Consider the following 24,969-nt stretch of genomic DNA (forward strand, 5'->3'; position numbering starts at 1 on the left):
TGCTTTAAAAGCAATACAACAAAGTGACGATTAAAATAAAACCGCAAGGACCGTCGATAGATTACAAAGCAACAAATTGCTCGTGCTAGATGCTTCTATTAATTCATTGTTATTGTTATTGTTTGAATCACTCCACCATGATTTCTTCTACAGTACTATTTTATTTCAATATTACCTAACATAACAGCAATACCTTCGATAAGTTTAGCATCGTCCAGTTCGCCTGTTGTCTGATTCCTCAGCCACAGTCTGTCCCTGGATCTTGCCTGAAGGCTGTTCACTATAACCCTCAGGGCTTGTACCTGGCATAACAATTGGATTAGGATTAGGGATGAACAAGTTTAGAATAAACTAGTAATTTGTACAACTTCCAGGAATAATTCAAATACCATAATGTGCGTAGTTCAAGGTGAAGATAAATGTTGAATAGAATAGATTATTTTGTTACCTTCTAAGATCAGCTGATTCTAGCTGGTAAAATTTATTATGTAATACCATGTTAGCTAGGTTGATGGGTGATTTTCGAGCTTGCTAGTGATCAGGTTCCATTCTGAGAAAAGTCAGTTGTATTTTGATGGTTTAGAAATGGAGCCAGCAGTCTTTCATCATAATAATTTTTAATCACAAACGAAGTTACATAGAGGAAACACATTCATGGTTGACTGTGGGCTTTTTAGATATTTGGATGGATAATATTGGGATACCTCGACATCAGCTGTTAGTTTATTGAGCGAAGCTCTTATACGTCGACTTTTATGCATTTCGTAATACGCAAACTCCTCCTAGACGGCTGAATCAATCGTTTTCAAATTTTGCATGGTGATAAAGACCATATCGGTGAGTGCCAACATCTATATGGCGTTAAAAAAGTCTTTCAGGAATCCGCCCCACTGGGTCTCAAAGTTTCAATGTAATCCTTATGGAAGCAGTATTTGACACATAAACAAAGACATATGATCAGCTGTTGACTTTTGAATGCAGTAGATAAATAAATAGCTGTTAGCATTATTCCACAGATATTAGAACATAAACGGTGGTATGGATCATAAATATAATCAAATGACGACACGAGCTTGATGTCCGTGACGTAGGAAGTGGTGAAGGAAGTAGTAAAGGTGAGCAGTCTGGAGTGTGGAAACTGTTTAAGACGATGAGATTTAGGTAGGTATCTGCATTCCTAAAATTCTATGGGAAGGGAGGAAACAGGTCCGCGACGTAGGAAGTGGTGAAGGAAGTAGTCAAGGCGAGCTGTCCGGAGTGTGGGAACTGTTTATGACAATTAGATTAAGGTATCTGCATCCTAAAATGCTATTGGAAGGGAAGGAAACAGCTCCGCGACGTAGGAAGTGGTGAAGGAAGTAGTAAAGGCGAGCTGTTCGGGGTATGGGATCTGTTTATGACCATTAGATTAAAGGTTTTGCAATCCGAAAATGCTATGGGAAGGGAGGAAATCAGGTCCGCGACGTAGGAAGTGGTAAAGGAAATAGTCAATGCGAGCTGTCTGGAGTGTGGAAACTGTTTATGACCATTAGATTATGGTATCTACAATCCTAAAATACTATGGGATGGGAGGAAAACAGGTCCGCGATGTACGAAGTGGTGAAGGAAGTATTCAAGGCGAGCTGTCCGGAGGGTTGGAACTGTTTATGACAATTAGATTAAGGTATCTGCAATCCTAAAATGCTATTGGAAGGGAATGAAACAGGTCCGCGACGTAGGAAGTGGTGAAGGAAGTAGTAAAGGTGAGCTGTTCGGGGTATGGGATCTGTTTATGACCATTAGATTAAGGTATTTGCAATCCTAAAATGCTATGGGAAGGGAGGAAAACAGGTCCGCGATGTACGAAGTGGTGAAGGAAGTAGTCAAGGCGAGCTGTCCGGAGTGTGGGATCTGTTTATGACCAATAGATTAAGGTATTTGCATTCTAATAATGCTAAGGGAAGGAAGGTAAACAGGTCCGTGACGTAGGAAGTGATGAATTAAGCAGTAAAGGCGAGTTTTTCGGAGTGTGGGAACTGTTTATGACGATTAGATTAAGGTATCTTATTGATATTTACAATCTTAAAATTCTATGGGAAGAGAGGGAAACAGGTCTGCGACGTAAGAAGAGGTGAAGGAAGTAGTAAGGTGAGCAGTGTGGAGTTTGGGAACTGGAAACCGTTTGTAGCAGTTAGATTAATGTATCTGCAATGCTGATATGCTATGAGAAGGGATGGAAGCAAGGCCACGACATAGAAAATGGTGAAAGAAGTAGTAAAGGCTAGCAGTGCGGAATGTGGGCAATGTTTGTGGCAATTAGATTAACGTATCTAAAATACTAAAATGCTATGGAAAGTAATGAAAACAGGTCCACGACGTAGGAAGTAGTGAAGGAAGTAGTAAAAGCTGGCAGTGCAGAGTGAGGGAACCGTTTGGGCAGTTAGATAAATGTATCTAATACTTAAATGCTATGAGAAGGGATGGAAACAGGTCTATGACGTAGGAAATGGTGAAGGAAGTAGTAAGGCTAGCAGTGCAGAGTGCGGGAAGTGTATTTGGCAATTACATTAATGTATCTGCAATCCTAAAATGCTATGGGAAGAGAGGGAAACAGGTCCACGACGTAGGGGATGGTGAAGGAAGTAGTAAAGGCGGGCAGTGTTGAGTGTGGGAATGGATTAATGTATCTGCAATGCTAAAATGCTATGGGAAGAGACTGTAGACTTTAGGTTAAAATGATTATGAAGCACGAATCGTTACATATTTCGATGCGTATTCAATAGTTTACAATAGATATTTACAACTGAGTTTACAACAGCTGAGTTTTACTCCATAGAGGCTAAAAACGAATTTTATTCCCTAAAGAGTAAAAATGCTACTTTAGACCCGCAAAGTATGCACCAATGACGACTGTTTTTACTGCAGTATGATAAAAATACCCCCGCCGCAGCAAACCTGCAGACTAAGCGAATTTCCATTTGACTGATTGGATTTATACTGAAATGTCTACTTAAAAATATAACATTTATTCCCGATTTAAATAGAATTAGTTTAACAAGTACTTAGGTTTGCTGCATCAGGGAGGGTAAAACTGTTTTTTTTTTTTGTAAAATGTTAATAGTTAGTAAGAAATAAAAACATTTTCCAAATTTGATCAAAATATGTTCATAAACAAGCAAACTACAACAGTTTACTCATTCTCCATAAGAATAACATGTGAATTTTAAATTTACAATTATTTGGAATTTTCTCCGTAACCATTAGGCGCATAATAACGCTTCAATATACTAAATTATTTGTTTTTTGAAGCTCTACAAAATGGTTTGGAAATAAATTGCTAAATTTTATGTTTTTTGGGTCAAAAATGGGAAAAACCTATTTTTACCCCATAAAACCCCCCGTAAACACCCGTTCCCATGGTCCGATCATGCTGGATCGCGAACTCGTTCGAATAAACGTAGGTTTACACGTTTGTACCAAATTTCATCAAAATCGGATCATTTTTGCTCGAGTTATCGTGCTGACGGACACACATATATATATATATATAAATATATAAATATATATATATATATGAATTTGAACGGATGGTGTTTTTGGCCTCTAGGGACCTCAAAACGAAAAAAAAAATCGGTCCCGCGTCCAGGTCTTACCATGAGTACTACGGTAATAGCTTATTCCCTATATGGGAAATTCGCTAACAATATAATATGAACCCTTGATGACTCCGCTCAATTTTGTGGATGCCTCTGCGAACGCCACCTAGTAGTAGTAAAACAAAATGGTAGCCATTTAGAGAGTTGACTTGTAAACTGTAAACAATGTGCAGGTTTTGTGCACTAGTTTCTCAACTCTCGCTCATCCAACTCAAACATAGCCTAATACCAAAACGAGTCTTTTAGGGTCCTAGTGATTAAATATACTACTATGCCATCCGTATACTTATTCTACTCAAACAAGTAAATAACTCCAATAAAACTTCACACCTGTTTGCTGACGGCCATGAAGAACTGTTCATACAGAGAGGCGTCGTATTCACTCATCTTGATCTCGCGCAGCTTCTCCTTAAATGCTTTCTGTGCCATTTCCCGCGCAGCCTTGCGCACATGCTCCGGCACTGCGGCTTTCTCTTCATCACTCACCTTCGGGCCACAATAAATATTTAAACCCTTTTTTTTATACAATGGAATTTGAACAGTTATTAAATTAAAATGACTATATAATTAGTGGCAAAATAACATGGGTAATTTGAATTTAGTTATGGATGAATCAAATTTTTTGGAATGACAAGAAAATCGTTGTAAAAAAATCTAGCGCCGAAGATAAAGCACCGACCAATGTCAAAATAAGGCCTAATACAGGAACCTATCAGGCCTAGGTCAGGGAAGATTGCCAAAAATTTCAGTTATTTAACTAATATATATTCATGATTTACAATTTTGCTAAAACGTAAGATAAAGGAAAATAGTAACAATGTCAACCCCCTTTGTCTACTCTCTGTTTTTATCCTAACCGAATATTTGATGGTTTAGAAATTGGAAATCATTAATTATGTTGAAGCATTGCAATCATAAAAAAAACATAAAAACTCACATTAATAATATTAGTAAGACTTAGGAACAGTTTAGGTTTTGATGAGCAGGTTAGTCTGTAAAGTAGGTGAGTCTGCACAATATTTACACACAAAATTTAAATATTTCAAGGCCACTGACCACTTTATCAATCACAAAGAATGAAAGACTGTCAAACTTAGTAAGGCTTAATTTTAAAACTTAAATATACATTTTGATTGGTCTTGTTTGAAATGAACCAATTTAGGTATAAAGAAATTATTTCTTTTCCAACAAGCTACAAAAGTAAAGTCATCAAAACTTCAGCACTAGACATACCTGGTAGACGGTGTGTCCAGCGTCCAATCTGTAAGGGCCCCCCTTACCTCCGAGCCCTGCAGTGTCCCTGCCCCCCGTACCCCCGGCCCAGGTATTGCCCCCCACATGGGGGTCTCCCTTCTCATCCACTTTTCCATGTTTGGGACTCGACACATCCTCTCCGCTCTCCCTCTGTACAGTCAGCTGTAGATATTCCCGGTCTGTACATACAAAACTGTTGAATGTAAGTAGTGGTATAAGGGTGGGAAATGAAAGGAGGGGTGGGGGAAGTTGTTTGACAGGTGAATTAGTGGTGAATGGAAGGGAGGGGTAGCAAGTGATAACCTACTGGAAGTAATTGTTACTAAAGTTAAAAAAAATGTCTTATTGTTTATATTATTTACTGCCATGAACACTTTCTGAACCCCCTTCTCTCTACATTGGGTTGCGTTAGTTTGTGCACAGACAGTTTCATATGAAAATAAAAATTGCAACATAAGGGATATACCGTACAAAAATTATAGTAATCAATATTTCACGATCTAACACTCAGCATTGAAAGATCTACTATTTCTTCGGTTTTGAATAATTTATAGGAAAATAAGTATTTATAAATTTAACACTCCAGCACATAACTCACGTTTCTGTTCGGCCAGTGAGAGTTGTACGTTGATGCCGTGTCGAGCTAACACTTGCAGTATAGTGTCTCGAAGATCCTGACTGTAGACATCAAAGTCAAACACATTGCTCACTATGTCTTCCAGCGAGTCTTTGGGATAAGCCTTGAAAATCAAATGGCACATCAATAACCTCAGCAATACACTACAGACTACAGAATAACAAAGTAAAACTATGAAAAGTTAGTTATGTAACTGAAGGCAATTAATTCTCAGTACTACCAGTTCTTGAGAGAAGTACCAGTACCGAGAACCACAAATTCGTTTTTGACAAGGCATTGATTTTGAAAAATTGGTACGTAAATATTACAATCAAAATTTAAAACATACCTATACAGAATACACACAAATAATGTTTAAACAGTTAGGATGGAATGACTGACACTTGCAGCTAGTATTGAACATGGATGGATCAGTCCAAAAATACAGATTAATACATTATGTTATGTTAAGTCAAAACTAAATGTTACAACAAGGCAAAACACCTAACAGGCTTGTGTTGCTATTGTTGAGCATCTCAGACTATGGAGTAAGAAGGAAGAGTTCAATCCATGGCATATCCAAATAAATTTGTAATTTCTTTGAACAGTTTATATAGTTTTTTTCATTCAAAATGGCACATGCGTAGACATAAAAAAAACACTCACAAGTGAAATGAACTTCAGTAAAATTGATCCAATTTTTTTATGTTAAAGCATAACAAACAAACATGTTCATGAATCAAATCCTAACTAGTAGATCTTAAAGTTAGTTTCCATGTATTACCTGGAGATGTTTGACGATGTTGACGGCCTCTCGAGTAGAGTACGGGTAGCTGACCAGACCCTGATCCGCCAAGTCACGCAGCTGGGAGAACGCAGCCACTAGCCGAGACACAGTCTCCGACGGAACGTCCGGCCCATAGTGAGCCAGCAGCGCCTCCTCTGACTGGGCACTGGGGTTGTCTACAGCGTGGCAACTGAACAAGTCACCTGTAGACAGATGCTTTACCATTCAGCACACCAGCGTTGGATGGGTCACTTGAATGTGGCTCAGGACATCAAAATAGAGAGCAATAATGTATGTAATAGTTTTGTAATTTAGGTCATCTTGACTTTTAGTAAACAATTTACACAAAATTAAAAAATTTCTTCCGAAGCTCTTTTGTAAATTTGTGCAAATGGATTTTCTAATAGAATTTCAGCTAGTTTTGACAATATTTCAGGTTTTAAGTCACTATTTTCTCGACGCCTTTGACGAATTTCTGTTGCTGTTGATGTGTCAATAATGTACAAAATTGGCCATACACGGGGTCTTCATCATGTTGAGGCAGCAAATCTGAGATTGAACGATAAATCTGTCCTTGAATTTTGAAACAGTATGGTCCTTTTCCTGGAATATATTTCTTACTGGCTGAAAAATAAGCAAAAGCCATCGCACTGTTGTATTGTCGAATGAATTTATACAGTTGTGGGCTCTCTTCAAACAAATTTTTAAGTTCTACATTAGTTTTTGGCTGAGGAAGGTTAATAAGTCCGTTATGGCAACATGTCATAAAATGATTATTCGTTAGTTCTTCTCTAAAATGAAGAGCACTACATTGAATGCACTCTTGGTCCAGTAATCCTGCATCATGGATATTTACATTTCTCTCGTCTACCATGGGTCTCCTAAAAAGGGGTTGTAACATATCTTGATTAAGTTCGTCATTATCTACTCTTGCTATTCTACGCGCACTGTCATTCCTATGAACAGCTCCCCGCCTTTGTGGTCTTCCCCTGGCGTTCATATTAATTACAGTACTTATTATGAAAAGAATATATATCCAGCAGCCTACATACCAAAACATCTTGAATCCCTGGTGATTTTATAAAAGTATGATCGAATATGATTACTCTACGTTGTATATTCACTGCACTAAAAAAATATTTACTTACGAAGGAATGCAAATACACCATTTTAGAACCAATAACATTTGTAGGTTATTTTAGTTGTATATATTAACACAACCTTAACCTTAAAATGTGTAGAAATATAAAGAAAACAACATCATTTAAAATAAACTTGAACATATGATTTAAAAATAAAAACAAAACAGAAGTTAGATTTAATTTCGACTCTTTGATTATTTATACAGAATATTTATTCTATGTCGTTTATTCCTTTAACACGACAATAACGTAAAAGCATGAAAAAATGAAACTTGAGTATATGATTTAAATATAAACAAAGAATGCAGACGTTTTTCCGATTAATCTTCAAGATTTCAGTTTTATTATAGTATACATTTCATAGTTGACTGGCTAAAAGTAAACCAAATGCGTGTATTGATCACTGTTTTCAAGATATAGCACGATCAGCAGTATTGAAGTAAACAGAAATCAGCAGTAAATGACTTCTGTTTTAATTTCAAAAGATGTAAACAAATTAAACCCCATGTTGTTTTAATGGGAAAAGTTTTATTCTGTTGCGAATTTATGGTAAAAAAATAAGAAAAATGAATAGTTTTCCCTCAAAATTCACGTCAAGACCTTTAAAATAAGACCCATCCCATCCTTCTACGGCCATCCAGTCACTCACAATTTCTTTACAAAAATTTGACTTACGGAATTATATATATAGATTCGAACAGCGTCTTCTGGAGGATTTGAAAAGAAAACAAGCAACAAAAGTTATTACCTAGTGCTCCAAAGAAGTCATTTCCAAGGAAAGGGAAGCCCGGTCTGTTGGCAAGGACAATCATCCGGAAGTCGGGATGTAGCGGGATGATGCCTGGACTCTGGTTGACAGCTCGTGGATCATCAGCAGGAACTATGCGGCGGCCATCTGACAATATCATCTCTCCACTCTCCACCAGAGTCTACACCACATAGCCATCACTCAATCAGTGGTATGTTTATAGATCACGGCATAAAAAATGTAATATGAGAGACAGAAGTCTAAGAACTCTAAGAGACATAGCAGATTCATGTTTAGTTTGCGACTGTGTTTTCCATAAGATGCTCAAATTTGAAAAGTATGATGAATAAAATAATTCAGTCCACTTGGGTCTTTTATTTCCAGAGGTCAATAAAAATGTGCTTCATCAAACATGGATTGATTTTGTTTGTAGAAGGATCAGAAATTTGTCCAGACTTTCAGAATATCATAGATGATTATGACAACATTGTGGTCATTTCCACAGTCACGATATTGTAGTCCTCTCCGGCAAGCATGACAACATCATAAACATTTCTCCATTATATCATCAAGTTCCCTCCTGCATGATAGCTTGATTTTTCAAGGTCATTCCTGCAATTGCTTTTGTTAGGCAAAATTATTTGTCTGACAATTAAATACTATATGCAAACAGATAACAAACCTTGAGTATACAAGTGACATGAGTGGGGGCCTTGTCTGCCTCGTCCACCACCAGCACGTGACCTGTGTGAGCTGCCTGTACCAAGGGAGAGTCTTCGTACACCACCACTCCATCTCTGACACTGGCTCTCAGAGTCAGCGACTGTACTGTAGTGTCCCTAAACAAATCCAGCATACGTTACACCTAAAATTTGTAGTATCACCAAATATTCCCATTATAGCAATACTGGTAACGGTTTATTTTGTATTGCTTTGTCCACACAGACTATAAGCTTTAAAAACCTCAACTCATGTGGGATTAATAACCCAATTTGAAACTACTCTTGCAGTAGGGAGAATGTACAGCACTATTTAGAGTAGCAAAGAGATACTACAGTAATTCATTTTAGCTGATGATAATAGAGATTTGAAGTACAGTAGAGCTACATAGTAACAGAAAAATATTTAGTAACATTAATTCGCACCTGTGAAGCTGTATGTACTCCCTCGGCCGGTTGAGCAGTTGCAACAGTTTGTCTGCTATTTTGTTCTTTCCCACTCCCTGGTTACCTACAAGCAGCAGATGCTCTCCTAATAGATAGTCTTGCAGTAGCCTCTCTAGCAGTACAACATGCTGTTGACAATAACAGTGAACAGATAAAAAAGTATTTTACATTGCGAAGTAAAATGATATAAAAGTGATGTTGAGTATGAATTGTGTTCTATGATTAGTTTGCTGTGTAAAAGGATCAACAACAGTTGAAATTGAGTGCTAGGTGCTAGCCAACCCATTGGTACCTAAATTTCTGGTTGTAGAATTTCTAAACAGTACGGGAGCGGCATTTTGAGACAAAACATAGCCTCAAACCTCTTACTAGTTTCTTAGTATTTTGACTAATATTTTTGTTTTCCAAAACTGTTCAGGAAACCATAAATACACACAATAGCTATTGCATATGCACAGAAAAAAATTATTGACAAGGGCTGCAATCACTAGGAATAATGATGTACTAGTAGCAATGCCCCAGGATGCAACGGTTCCGTATAGGAAAGCCAGAGTGCATCAGCGGTGGGATGGAAATCCGTCCAAGAATGTTAGTGCGGTAACAGAAGTGTACTAACTGTATGAAGATGGTTCGATAATTATGCACTGAAACGTTCATAGTTGCCACCACAAACATATTGTACTGCCGACAGATAATTAAGCCACATCATTGTAGACTTTTCAGATTAGACTGATCTATGTAACTACCTGGGGAATATCATAGAAGAGGATGTCAGGCACTTTGCTAGCAGCTGTAGTAGGTGCTCGGGCTGCCGTAGTGTCGCCAACCGTCACCGAGTCGTCTGTAAGTTGTATCGTAGTGGTAGCACTGTGGCTCTTCTGCTCAGGTCGTATACCAGACCTCTTCAGAACTGCTTCCAGAGCCTGACGCGCCAAGGGAGGCAGAAACCTACATCAAAATTGTAATAAGGTGTGCAGAATAATGCTATGAAACTAGGGGTTTCTTAAAGAAACAGTAGATTTATGAGCACTAAGCTTAGAATTATAACTTTATATTTTACTCACTGCCATTTTTCATAACTTTAGTTGAGGTTCCTTTAAAATTATTCATTTGGTGTCTTAACAACCTTAGCAGTTAGCAGAAATAAAGGTAGAACCTAATTTCACTATCTGTTTGTTTCACTATTTGTTTGTACCCAACAAAGTGCATCAGTATCGAAGACATGTATACCTCCAGTGATGAATAGGTAGTCTGTCTCTTGGCATTTCCTTGTGTTAGTCCTGAAAATGTCCCTATTCTTTCCAATCCAAAGATATCAGTCAAATTAAACCCCAAAAAAGTTACTACAAAAATAATCCAGATGTAAAAAACATTAGGAGGAAACTCTATAACATCACAGTCCAGTTAACTTATTTAGTTCAGTAAACATAACCAATGATGAAATTTGGTAAGTTACTCGCCTTGCAGTCAGCGTAGTTTACTTTACTGCAAGAGCAAAAGGTTCAATATTTGATTTATGTTTTTACTAAAACTTAAGAGGAGTTCTGAACACTATCCGATAAAGAGTTTGAATTTTGAAATGTTCAATTGATGATTCTTATAGCTGAGTACCTGAGTGATTGAAGTGCTCGACAAACAATTAAAATATTTCCGGTTCGATCCTGGGAAATATGAGTAACGTTTTGACAGTTAAAAAGTGGACCAATCAATCTTTAGTCATTGAGCTTTTAATATATGATACAGGCTACAGTTAAAAGCTGGTCTCGGCCAGTAACAAAACAACAAAGGCATCTCACTCTACTCATCCTTCGCTCAAGTTCAGGTCTAAATACACTTGTTTGTATTCCTGTCTCAATTGGCAAAACTCACTTGCCAAGACAAGCTTGCTGCACAATTTCGTAAGGCCCCAAGGCCGGGTACGCAGCAGCCCGCCGTGCGACACGCAGCAGTTGTCGCGTGGAGAGTGACGAGGCCAGAGACTGCAGAGTCGGGTCACTAGAGTTACGCAGCATGTGACTCAGCTTGACCACCTCCAGCACTGCGGGCGCAGCACGTCCAAACTGGGCAGAAAATCAGCGAGAGTCTAACAAACTGCATAGTTCATGGTCACCGTACACAGCACTTATCTGCTTGAAACTAATTCATTATTCATCAAAACTAAGAATCAGTGACTGGTGAGATTAGAGATTAAATGAAATAATCATGTAAGGAGTTTCTCTTTAAAAGTACAGATAACCTACACCAAGACCTTACATCTACATCAAGGTCCCCCTGAACTACTGAGCAGGCTTCAGTTTTTTAGACTTAAAGCGCAAGGTTTGAGGAAATAAATCCAATCATCTTTTCAAACCTTTTTTCAGTATTGTTTAAATAGTTTTGTTTATGTTTGCCACCCTAAATAAAAAATCAAAATCCAAAATTCCATAAACTGGTAAAATGGTAAAATATCCAGTCCAGATAGGACCACTTTGAGCTACAGTTAAAATAAGCTACCTTCTTCTGCATAATGTGCAGTTCCTGCTCTTGACTCAGTGCTGGCATCTGATGGTACAGGAACAGACTGAGTACCTCAGGATTTAGCCACTGGGACGCCCCTCCACCTACAACAAGTGGCTAACATTAACAATGCATAATTTTTAGCATTTCACCTTTATTGGTTTTATTGTTTTATCATTATCAATTGAGATGGGGACACCACCTAGGTGCGTATTTTATCCCAAATATAAGTGAAGGATGAATGTAGGATGGAATGTGATGCCTTGTGTAGTTTTTTTACTGACAGTCAGGATCATTGGGGGGGAGGGGGGGACTAAAGATATTTGGTAGGTGAGCAAAATATATTACTTTGGAAATTGAAGGTCCCAAGTTGGATCTGTGAATGAATCACTGTATCCACTTGATTAACACATTTCGTTCTGACGCCGCTAGGCACGCGCCGATCCCGTACATTTTGGTGCGTGTGCACTCAGCAAATCAGTTGTCGTTCAGCCGTGATAAAAAGAACATTATAGCGCTGCCCGTTTATGATATAAGTTTTAAAAACGCCACTCTGCAGTGAAGAAATTACATGGCACCTCAACACCTGTACTATAATTTATAATGTATAAATGTGTTTTGTGGATTAAAAGAGAAAGAGTTGCTTATTTTGATGATACATTTAGTTTTCCCACCATAATTCTAGGATTTAGTTCGTGTTGTTGAGCCCTATTTTACTTTGTGAGAGATATTTAACTAATTTTTACAGTAGAATATAGATCATAACACAACCTAACTCAAAGAAAAAACTAGAAAATCATTTACATCTTCAATATATTGCTGTGAGTAATAAAACAATTGCATTTTAAACTAGACCAACTGGTTCAGTTTACCTAACCACCAGTCACAATGTTAACTACTAATTTATTAACTTTTTTGAATGAAAATATTTTTCTAAAAAAACACGGCCCGTCTTACATCAGCTCACAAATACAGACTCACCCGGAGGCTCGGCTAGTGCTACAACCCGGAAGGATGGGTGCACCCGTAACACCCGAGCTGCCTGCAGTCCCTCCTCACCCAGCTCACCCGCTAGCTGGTCGTACCTCTCGTGGGACACTAGTCTCGTACCATCGTACAACTGGAGTTCTCGGTCCTGCACCAGCCTTCAAATACATCGAAACTTCAACCACTTTGCAGAACTATTCAGTTGTTTGCTTTTAAAAATTAATTTGTGTTTTGAAGAGGAAAGAATTCAATGTTACATAGAGCATAAAGATCACATACCTGAATTAGCACGAGTCCATCGTGGCAAAGATACATACTGAATGTAATTACACAAATGCAAAAAAATATAATATTTCACCATCACTGAAAGCAATTTAAACTTAGGTAGTTTAGGAGTTAAGAATAAATATGTTTTGTAAGATTCTTGAGCAACATGATTTTGCATTTAGGCCACCATAACTTAAGTAATAATTCACAGTTTTAACATGAAGAGTATTTTTATTTTAAATAACCTATCCAACATTAAATAATTTTCAAAACTTTAATAAAATTAGTATATTTTGATAAATTAATTATTTTTAAGACACAAGATGAAGAGATGTGTGGAAGCAGTGTCTTGGGAGAGGCCAAGTACAATAAACGGTACCAGTGGCCAAAGCAGTAGGTAAGTAATTAGTTTTAAAATATGTAAATTTTTAGGATAAAAGATTCTACACTGGCAAAGCATAGAAGATAATTCCATTATAAACATATCTCCCAGCATCTCAGACATCCCTGTCTAGCCAAGTGGTTATAGTGCTCGCCTTCAAACCTGAAGGTCGCTGGTTCGATTCCAAGTGAGACTGTAACTGTACCCAAATGTAATTTGTCATCGGACTATCAATAAATTATGCTATCTAATGAAAGTTTGACATTTGATGGTTAGAAAACCAGGATTTTAAACCTTTAAAAATAGAAAGAATAAACAAAATACATCAAATCCCTAACCTCTGAAGTACAGCCAGAGTGCTCGGATGAAGTCTGTGTAGTCCGTCCAGTACTGCCAACCTACCCTCCAGAGCTGCTGCAACGAGGGGAGCGTTGCGCCAAACTGTATCGCCATTGGGCAACGTTCCTCTCTGTTGTATCAAGTCTCGACTGGTCATGTCCTGACAGGGACGGAACAAAATCATAAATGAAAACACTCAAAGAGCCTAGCAGTATGGACTAGCACAGATGGATTTGTACGAGTATATTGGATAAAATACATTTACTACTGTAATTTACCAGTAATTAAAAACTAATTACACTTTGTAAACTAAGCAAATTGTCTGATCACGGAAAAGGGCTTCTCCAACTCTGTGCAGTAAAATTTTAAAAATTGTGACAACAATCGGGCAAATCTTGGATAAAAAAGGCCTGGTATCAGTGGTTAACCACTGTTTGAACTTAGGTGAAGTCTAAATCATGTAAACGTACACAGCCATTTGAAGACGAAAACTTAAAAAATATTCGTTCTGTTATGCATTTGTTTTTTTAACATTCAGAATCCATTAAATGATTAATCGATATTTGACAAAACGTTAAATAACCCCTAAATATAAGAATACATTTCTTATTTCATCTGGAGTTAGGTGGTAGCCAAACTACATGTCTTTACTGAATTGAAATCTCGGTTTAAGTTTAAATCAAACAATGAAGATTTTTTGTGGGTTTTTTCTACGTCATGTGTCAGTAAAAATTACAAAAATATCGCCATTGACTATACAATTTAATCAAACTTATACAACCCATCTTTATATGATGATTATTTACTGACCTGATACAGCACTATAGGCTCCACAGTATACCCCAACATGTGTGATAGCATGTTGACTACAGCAGACTTGCCACAGCCGCGGGGCCCGACCACACACACATCCCCCGCCACATGGCTCTGGAACAGCTGGCCCAGGCTGCGTCTCTGACTCTCCGTGTCTACATAGTCTGTGAGTGGAGGCCTGTCGGGGCTCACTGAACCACACCTTACCTGCACACATACTGACAATATGAATCTAGCCCTCAATAAAAAAATATAGTAATCAATATGAGTACAAAAATGTCTACATTGAAAATTAACATAAGTGTTCCGGAAAATAGCACAAACTATGTTACATCTATAATCTTGTGATAATTTTTGGGTGATTTTAGTAGTTTTAAACTATTATTTTCACAGTGTGATTGACAGTTTCAAACTTGTGGCATTGTAAATGAGGGGGTTGAAATGAAATGAAATATTCCTTTATTGTCACAATACATTTCAAGTTTTCAGCAATGCTGATGAAACAGGTGACATTACCATTATTAAAACTAGATTTACAAAACATTCCTATAAACTAAATAAATGTAGGCCTACTGTAATAAAAAAATTTTTAACTGTTATTCAAATATTCATAAATAGACTCAAACTGTTTTTGTAAAAGATACATCTTAAACTCGTTTTTGAATTTTGAAATATTGGTAATTTCTCTAAATTTGGCAGGTAGACTGTTGTAAAGTCATATAGAATGGAGATCTTTCATACAGACAGAGGCGATGTCTTGGAAATTTAAAATTATTTTTAAAACGAGTTGGATATTGATGGATGAATTGATTGTTGTCGTATGATTGGTAGTTACTTTTTAAGGAAACCATCATTTTAAATATATATAAAGAAGGCATTGTTAATGTGTCATATTTTTTGAAAATAGGTTTAAATGATGTTCTTTTTGGTGCAAAAGATAAGATTCTTAAAAATTTCTTTTGTTTTTTAAAAACTGTGTCGGCATATGAAGTTGAGCCCCACAGTTCAATTCCATACTGCATGATGGAATAAAACATTGTATAATATAAATGTTCCTGTTGTTATTCCACAGGAGAGAACACAGAGAAGATTTAGTGATTATTCCCTGCCTCGTCCAATGCAAACTGCTGGTTGATTTAGCACATATTCTGTATGTAAATCAATTTAACATGTCCAAGTCACAGGGAAAAATACTCTACTCCAATATAGAAATCTAATCTATGGTACCTAAAATCAAAAGGTAACTCAAGGAAAAGTAAACAAACAAACTAAATCAAAAACAAATTGAACAGCTGGTGTATCTTCAATGTTTTAAATGTGATTAAATACGGTCTTTTAATTGATGTTCCTGCCCTTAGGAGAGGGCTTATCGAAAAACTGATATTTTTCGTGGAAGTTTCACAGCAAGACCAAATTCATTCAAAAATGAAATTGATGGTTGTGCGCCCGTGCGGCTTATGGTTTCTCAAAAGTACATGCTAGGCGCGTGCCGATCTCGTACATTTTGGTGTGTGTGCACTCGGCAACTCAGTCGGCATCTAGCCGTGACAACAAGAGCATTATAGCGCTGCCTGTTTTTTAACAATTTCAACTTAAGATGAGCGCTGCGATTGAAAATCCCGCCAGTTATGAGGTAATACAGTTTTTGTTGGTAAAAAACTTAAAACCGAAACTCCTCTTCAAGTTTCACGGTTTTTGTTGTTTGAAATTTTCACACAACAAAGCGAAAGCTCCGTTATCGGGAATCAGCGGTTTTTGCAAACCTTTTCTTTCATCAACTTTAGCGACTAGTTTCATCAGTCACAATGCTCGGGTGTCCGCTGTAAAGAAAAAAACCTCATACTTTGACTCTCATATATTTAAATATTATATTTAAATATATTTACTCCTTGCAATGCTCTTTAATGAATTCTTTACAAATGTTGGTTGCCCCTAGGTTGGAAGAACTCTAGAAAATAAAAATATCAGACAGAGCTTTTTGGCAGTGGAAGCTTGATGTTATTGAAAAATATGAGTGGACCCTGCAAAATATAAATATTCCCCAAAGGTCCTTAGGGGACGCCCCTGGCACTGTTTGTAGTTCTTCCAATAAAGTAATACCTTTAATGAGATCAATTTACCAGTCTTAATTCTACACTGAATTTAATTGCTCACTACTACACTAGTGACTAGTGTTGCACTTAAAAGGTGAATCTTTTGTAGTGGCTTATGATTTACTGAATTACCTTTTGTTTATCAATTAAATACTATTGCATATACTAGAACACCAAGGTTATTGAGAACTAAAAGTGAGTAACAATTGGAGTTTATTGCACAGAATTTAATAATACACTTATTTCAGTTTACAGTCGTTGTTGTGTTCTTTCAAGTAAAAATGACCTTGAGATACACAATCAGTTGGAAATTTATTGAAACTGTTGAATGGATTTATCAAAGGGGAGGTATGGTGCGGTTTCACACCGATCTCGAAAGTATCAATGGAAGAGTGGTATTTAATCTAATGGTTGAGATGACCTGTACCAAGCAAATCCTTTCGTTGGCCAACGATTAAAAACGAAGGTCGTCTCGCAGTCCAACTGATTGAACAATATTGTATTCAATCGTAGTAATGTTTATCAGAATGTTGCTTTATTATTTTATAGCTAATTTGGCACTTTGGTGGTTCATCTATGTTCAAACTGGCACAACTTCCAACAACACTTCCGTATCAATCGAACCAGCTACCTGCTCCCTTCTCTGATAATAATTTGTTTCCCCCAAAAGATACTGACTGTGACACTCTTTAAAAGAATTGTACCATTTGCTCAACAATGAAAATTAACAATGACTCTGTGTAAAATTCCAACACTATAAAAATCTTATTAAATAACTCTGAATTGCCCTATAAAACATTTTTACCTATTTATTCTTAATACTATAGGGTTGTTACAATCTAATTAATAAAGCGGATTGCTACAATATGAATGGATGTGAAAATCAGTGATTTGAATTTGAACCTGTGAACATGTGCTTACTCTACATGAAATGACAAAACAAGACAGGAAAAATTTACAAAAGTGCGACTCACTGAAATCTTAAATTAACAAATAAATAACACAAATTACTTACAGTTTGGACGTCCACAAATATGACACAAATAAAGGGGAAGGGATTGGGAAATGTAACTAGCCGGTATTCTACAAGACGCGATCAATTGAACTCGTGAACCGAACGTGTAATTTTCAAATGGCGGAACTGCGTTGGCCGGTAACGAACTTTTTCACTTTCTGACAATGACACTGATACTAATTTCCAATCGCGGGGCAATTATATCCCTTAGGGATATAGGCTGTACGATTTTAAGGAAAAATAAGATTGCCCGACCAAACGCCGCGAAATGAATTTAATTTCCACGAACGAAAAACAATTTTACCGAACTAGCTACGATGAGATTTGGATAGGAACTGCCCTGCTGGAAGCAAGTGACCATCCGGCTAGACCTTATTCCCCCTCCTACTTTAGTGCGTGGTGCATTCTGGTCTATACTGATCTATTGTTTAAACCAGCTGACTGTTCTTCGCGTTACCCTGTATTGATTTGTTGCCTTTTTACAACAAAATCGGTACACCGCCCTTCGCTTTGTCATGGCTCATGAGCTTCAAATCAGCCATTTTTAAACTGAATACATAATTTTCCACAGAACTTTAATTTATTACGTTGTTTCCTAACGTTGTTAACTTCACACACTTACTTGGTGATAAATGTCTATTGGTTTTATCACTGACCACACCTCAAAACTGGCGGGATTTTCAATTGCAGCGTTCATCTTAAGTTGAAATTGTGAAAAAACGGGCAGCGCAAGAACACTCCCGCTGTCAAGGCTAGACGCCGAGTTGAGTTGCCGAGTGCCCACGCACCAAAATATACTAGATCAGCGCGCGCCTAGCGGCGTCATAACGAAACGTTCTTTACTTTCTGGATAACCCTCGTAGATAGAACCTCATTGTATGATTAACAATATGATGATTAACTGTCACACTTTTAACCATCGCTCTCTTTTATCTGTCACCCCGCTACAGTACCTAGATTAATTTTTAATGTGATTTTATTTCACTGTACAAACATTGAAAACGTACAACATATAAAATAACAGTTCTGTATGGCTCTTGTATGTAAGTAATTTAAAAATAAATATGCATTATTCCCTCATACAGGGTTTAATTTCTTCCAAAACCTTTTAAATCAACCTACTGTACAGGTGACCAGATTTCTGTAATCCGTCTATTCGCTTAACCATTACATCCCGGGTCCGAGGGTAACGGTTAATAGTGGTTCTACTGTAAGGATCCATGAGTCCCACACTTTTTTGTGCGCACAAGTTGCATAAAGCATTTTTCTTCGACAAAATTAATTATTTTCACAGCTATACTGTCTTTGATGAAACACTATTTCTCCAACCATTTCTCTATTATCCCTACACTTACCTGGACCTCAGCTTTACTGAAGCCAGCATGTACCACTGCAGTGGTGGTGTGTTGACCCTCTCCAACATCGACCCTGGTGACCTCGTATTCCGCCCCGACCTGTGGCACTCTGAAAGACGAGAGGATGTCCTCTACCGCCCGACAACCCTCGGCACCCAGCAGACTCTGGTAGGGGTAGAGCCGAGAGAATACGTCTCTCACACTGATCCACGGAAACACTGCCTGAAAACATTGTACAATAAAGTCTGTGGATCATCAATATATATTAAAATGTCTTTACTACCTTGTCTTCTTAGCAATGCAGTTGAGGTTATGAACCTCTTACAAACTATGTGATTAAAAACAATGATCTAAATTCCTTTACTAATGTATTTTTTGTGTCTATTTTGTGTCTAGCTAAGCCATAGACATTTTTTATCGTTTTGAAAGGGAATGGTGCAAAATATAGTAACTGCATTGTGCTGAATACTGAAAGTCTGCAGTAGTTTTACTAATATTCTTTAAAACATAAGGTGATAAACTAGGGTATATTGTATTGTTGTAACAATACATACATAGACTTAGGGTAAGGGTGTTTTAGAGTAGAGATTTTAAAAGATTGTTGTAGCATTTGAAAATTTAATTCAGAATGAACCCGTTGGGATATTGGATGGAGAAACTGTCACTTTCACAGGCAACGTATGAATCTATAAGTTTTTGACCAATGCACCAAAGGAATCAAAAAGTTACTTTTGTCCAACAAAAAATCCTACGCAGTTTATTTACTTCAAAAAGAGTTAACCACACTCCTGAATATTATTTTTCAGCATTTTTGGTCCTTTAAGTACAGTAGCTTATGATGTAGTAATTTTAAAAATCTTTCTAGAATGTACTTCTAGCTTGTTTGGCTGCGGTGCTATATGGAGACCTTAATGTACAAATAGCCCTTATCATTATTAGTTCGAGCATAAAACCAAAATACCCCCGCCACAGCAAACCTGCTGACTAAGCAAATTTCCATTTATCTGAAATGATTTTCAATTAAATCTATTTAACATTAGGTTTAACAAGTAGTACCTAGGTTTGCTGCAACAAGGGAACTAATAAAGTGAGTTTTCTAGTAAAATATTAATAGCTTAGTGTAAAATAAATAAAACTGCCAAGTTTGATAAAAATATATCCATAAACAAGCAAACTATAACATCTTACAATATTCTCCATAAGAATAACATGGGAATTTTAAATTTTTTGAATTTTCTCTGTTATCAATAACCGTACAAAAACACTTTTGTATAGGCCTACTAATTATTTGTTTTTTAAGCTCTTTAAAAAGAGAGAAATTGGGAAATTTTGTGTTTTGGGGGTCAAAAATGACTAAAATTAATTTTTACCCCATAAAACCCCGTTCCCATGGTCCAATCATGCTGGTTCGCGAACTCATTCAAGTTTATCCCGCCTTACACCTTTAAACCAAATTTTATCAAAATCAGACAAAAATTACTCAAGTTATCGCGTTCACGGACACATATATACAGTATATATAAATCTAGATTTATGTATGAGATATTTTGACGACATACGAATATACAAATTTTAACGAATGGTGTTTTTGGACTCTAGAGACATCAAAATGAAAGAGTAAATCAGTCCCGGGCCTAGGTCTTACCATGCCACCTACGGTAATAGCTACTTCCCTACAGGGAAATTCGCTAAAACTTCAATTTATGTACAGTGGAGTCTACCCTTACTGACCATAAGATGGGCAGCCTTGTCCAAGTTGTCAGTGGGAAAGTCTGGTAGGCCGAGGGTGCCGGACTCTGGGCTGAGGAGAGTAGAAGCTGCTGACACAAGCTGAGCCAGCTGGGACTGAGGTGCTGAGGGATGAACAGCTGATAGCCACTCTAGTAGACTCTGTAACAACAACAATACATCAATAGAGAACAGAGAAGTCGTGATAAAAACAAATTATTAGAGGATACCAACGTCGTTACAATAAAAATCATTAGCGGACAGATACTTTGTAACAATTACGAATCATTATACATCAAATCACGATATGTCGTTTATATGTTGTTGATACAAAGTATCTGTCCTATAATGATTTTTTGTTGTCATGTCTCTGCTGTCCTCTAACAAATCATTAGAGGTCAGTGTCATGACAAAAACAAATCGTTAGAGGATACATATGTTGTAACAACACATTATTTGTTACTTTAACCTGTACAACGCAGCTGGAGATGTGTCGTAATTCACAAAAAAACGCGTACTGCAGAACTCAACTATTGACACCTCAGGCTACTGAAAAAAGGTAAATTATACTGAATAACATCATTAGAGGACAGCAACTTGTTACAATAACAAATTATAAAAGGACAGATACATTGTAACAACAAATCATTAGAGGATAATGTTGAGGAATGATGTTGAGGATAATGATAGAGGAAAATAATGAGGCAATGTTGTGACAACAACAAACCATAAGAGGACAGCAACAACGACAACAAAAAATCTTGAGACGACAGAATTGTTTTATCAGAGTGTTTGTGCAACAACAAATTTTTTAGCAAGGGTGTATCTGTTACAACAATAAAATGTTTGAGGAGGCGATCTCTTTTGGGACAATAACAAACAAAATCTGCCAAAGGGGAGCAAGTCTGTAACAGCATGAAATTGTCGAAGAAAATTGTCCCTAGAACAGCCAGGTAACCAATGGGTCCCCCTCTACAAAAAAAATTACAAAAACTGTTTATGGAGAATGTTGCTGTATTATAAACCAAAATTTGTCAAGGGGAGTTTTGACGTGGACAAAAAATGTTTGAGGAGACATTCCCTGCAACAAGGATCAAAACATGTTTTCTGGAGGCGCCTTTGTGACAATAATGAGTAATGAGTTCGGTTACTATGAATTTACTGTTTCAATGCAGCATCAAGGGTCCAGCAATTTATATAAGTATTTAAACCTGTACATGTATCCTAGTTCCTAAAGATGTCACACCTCAAAGAGAAAGAGAAAACATAAAAGAGAACTAGCTTTAATAGAGGTATTTCTTGAAATGACTCCCATCTTTCTCAGCTATCTGATGGTAAAAACAGTTAATAGTTCCGATGTTAACAGATATGTAAGGTTTAATGGACTTTGCACATGCAACAGTGCAAGTGCATCTGGTCATGCGCTTGTAAAATGAAGTAACATACAGTAGTTACTTGTGCTGTAGAGTGTTAAGACTTTTCAAACTTTGTTGAAAGCTTGCTCTATAAAATGTAACAGTGCAACTGAAATTATTCGCATAGGAAATGAAATGTAATAATTTAGTATAATGATACTTTAATTAATAGAGAATTTAATTAAATAAGTTTCTAATGTTTAAACACGTTATTTGTCCTTGAACAATTTGAAATGTCAGATTCATGCCGAACAATGGAACTCATTGCATTATGTAAGAAACAAAAAAGTATAATTTTTGTCCAGATTAAATTATTGCTGAAACATTTTCTGTAACGCTCAATGTGGGTCGCTAAGGGGTTTGTGACCCCCCAAAATATTTTATATATATATATATAAACTATTATACCAGGGAACTTTAATAATACCATAGTAAATTTTTAAACTTTTAATATTTAAATAGTATTTATATTTTCTTGATAATTAGATTACCTGATATCTTTAGGAATAGCACAAACCAATTGGAGGAGTTGCTAGCCACGAAACAACTAAGTAGTTAATGTCTCAGACTTCGGTGCGGGAAGCACGGGTTTAGTTCCCGTTACAATAAAAAAACTTTATTCTCTTGTTGACCTCTTATAAAATACCACTGGCCTAGAAAAAAAATGAGAACGCTGAGAACCAATTTTGCTGGTGGTAGCAGTGACAGCAACGTCACTAAAATATCATATAAAAATATTTTGGAGGGGGGGTCACAGCAACCTTGACGCCCCCCTGGGACTGCCCTTGCGATCAAGAAAATACTTTGTTTAAAACATTTTACTTCACCTTGGTTACAACTAAACATAGCAGAAATAGATAACTTTTGAAAGAATCATAAATGAGTTACCTAGCAACAAAATTCATATTTTAAATTAACTTCAAACAAGTCACAAGCTCTCTGTATCGTGAGTAATATAATAAGAAATTGAAGAGTAAAACTGTAAATTAGAAACGTAGGCCTACCGGTAGATAAGTTTTATCATATACTTAGCTTTGGATGAATTAATTATGAGAACGTGTAGATTATTTGGGACATGATTAAAAGAATCTTAATCGAATTTCTAGCTTAGCTTTTATTTGTTAAACTCATCCCGTTTCTATGATAGTAGATTGATTTGACATAAGTATGATTTCAAATGTTTTTTTCTGATTGAGATAGGGAATCCTAAATTATCTAAATTGAAATTTAATTTTTTGTTTAAGTGCAAAACGTCAAATTGATTCATAAGAGAAAACAATTACCTTCTGGTCCATTTTAGGTTTATTATTGAACACAAATGGTTGTTTCATGACTTGATATTCCAAGCTCTAAAAATCACTAAACTTGAAAACATGAACACGTCTCAAAATTACATGAAGGAATGTAGTTAGTACTGCATTTCATCAACACTCCAATCAATTAATTTGGAAAACTACTATAATTATATTTAAGTAAGTTCTGAAGAGTTCTTTGAGTTTGAAATTGTTTGTACACTTAAAGTTATCAATAGCTAAATAATTTTCATTTATTTTGAAAAACCATATGTTTTATTTGTTGTTTGTTTACATAAAGTAAAATAAAAATACTTTAGCCTATACTTTTCATTGACATATTTTATTTAGAATGGACAGGTATAGATTTAACCATTTAACCTTCAATACCAATGATTTAACTGAGATCCGATGAGAAATGTTTTGCTAATAAAAACCAAATTTTAAACGTTTTTATTACAGTACTGATTTATATATTTTTAACATGAAAATTATGTAGAATTAAATTAACACAATGTTACAAGTTTTTAAATACTTTCTAGATAGTTTTTAAGTAGCTCCGTGTCTCTGATGAAAGAAAACAGCAATAAAACCAAGGTAAGTCTTTAATTAATTATAGGCCAATTTTATGATGCAAAAATTGTTAGAAGGTACCTATTATTACTTCATTGTTTTAAAGCTAATGTGCCACACATAAAATAAAAAAAATTAAGAATAATTTACTAACTGTTTGAAGGGTAAATGTTATTTTTATATTGATAAGGATGGTCCTCATGCATATACAAAATTATATGCTTAAATAATTTTTTCACAAGCAATAAAAAATTAAAAGAGACAATGTTTAAAAATAATTGAAAATAAACAAAATATTACCAGTAAATGTTGGTTATGAGGTTTAACCTTACAATATAATGGTTAGTCAGAATTTAAATAAGTGCAAACCCAGGAATACTAACTTTAAACTATGGGTAAAATATGCACATAGGTGGCGTCCCCATCTCAATAATTGATAATAAAAGATTACACACATCAAGATGTATTCAACGCAGGGTTGTATTCGATCAAGCATGTTGTCAAATTGGAATCTAGGATCTCTATTTTAAAATCTTATATTTTATCGAACATAAAAAAAAATTATGAAGTAGCCTACACATTATTACTGCTTTTGATTGCTAAATGGTTTGAAATCCTACGAAGGAGCAGTAAAAAGAGGGATCATGTAAATAACTATATTTCTCACACATGTTTCAGTTCCGAAACTTAAAATATCTTATCTTACTAATATTATAAATCTGAAAGTTTGTGAGTTTGTGTGTATGTTTGTGTGTATGTTTGTGTGTGTGTTTGTGTGTGTGTTGCTCAATCACGCATAAACTACTGGACGGATTGGGCTGAAATTTGGCATGATGATAGCTCACATTCCCGATTAACATTAAAGC

At 36.2% G+C, this 24,969-nt stretch overlaps 1 protein-coding gene across 1 annotated transcript in view; it reads right to left on the reverse strand.

Annotated features, from left to right (window-relative positions):
• LOC129002196 (von Willebrand factor A domain-containing protein 8) overlaps nt 1-24,969 on the reverse strand; it is an 87,186-nt gene that overhangs the window by 7,726 nt on the left and 54,491 nt on the right. Inside the window, exons 7-22 of the mRNA XM_054429833.1 lie at nt 20,827-20,985; nt 19,096-19,317; nt 14,630-14,839; nt 13,819-13,979; nt 12,826-12,989; nt 11,842-11,948; nt 11,218-11,408; nt 10,095-10,296; nt 9,328-9,476; nt 8,865-9,021; nt 8,183-8,363; nt 6,290-6,495; nt 5,488-5,629; nt 4,869-5,068; nt 3,966-4,121; nt 194-302 (exon numbers count right to left, since the gene is read on the reverse strand). Coding sequence (XP_054285808.1) covers nt 194-302; nt 3,966-4,121; nt 4,869-5,068; nt 5,488-5,629; nt 6,290-6,495; nt 8,183-8,363; nt 8,865-9,021; nt 9,328-9,476; nt 10,095-10,296; nt 11,218-11,408; nt 11,842-11,948; nt 12,826-12,989; nt 13,819-13,979; nt 14,630-14,839; nt 19,096-19,317; nt 20,827-20,985 — 2,716 coding nt within the window. The remainder of the gene's footprint in view (nt 1-193; nt 303-3,965; nt 4,122-4,868; nt 5,069-5,487; nt 5,630-6,289; nt 6,496-8,182; nt 8,364-8,864; nt 9,022-9,327; nt 9,477-10,094; nt 10,297-11,217; nt 11,409-11,841; nt 11,949-12,825; nt 12,990-13,818; nt 13,980-14,629; nt 14,840-19,095; nt 19,318-20,826; nt 20,986-24,969) is intronic.

This window comes from Macrosteles quadrilineatus, unplaced genomic scaffold (assembly GCF_028750875.1).
Source record: "Macrosteles quadrilineatus isolate MER2022 unplaced genomic scaffold, UCM_ALF_1.0 Scaffold_9__3_contigs__length_116548681, whole genome shotgun sequence".
In the NCBI taxonomy this organism is placed as follows: domain Eukaryota; kingdom Metazoa; phylum Arthropoda; class Insecta; order Hemiptera; family Cicadellidae; genus Macrosteles; species Macrosteles quadrilineatus.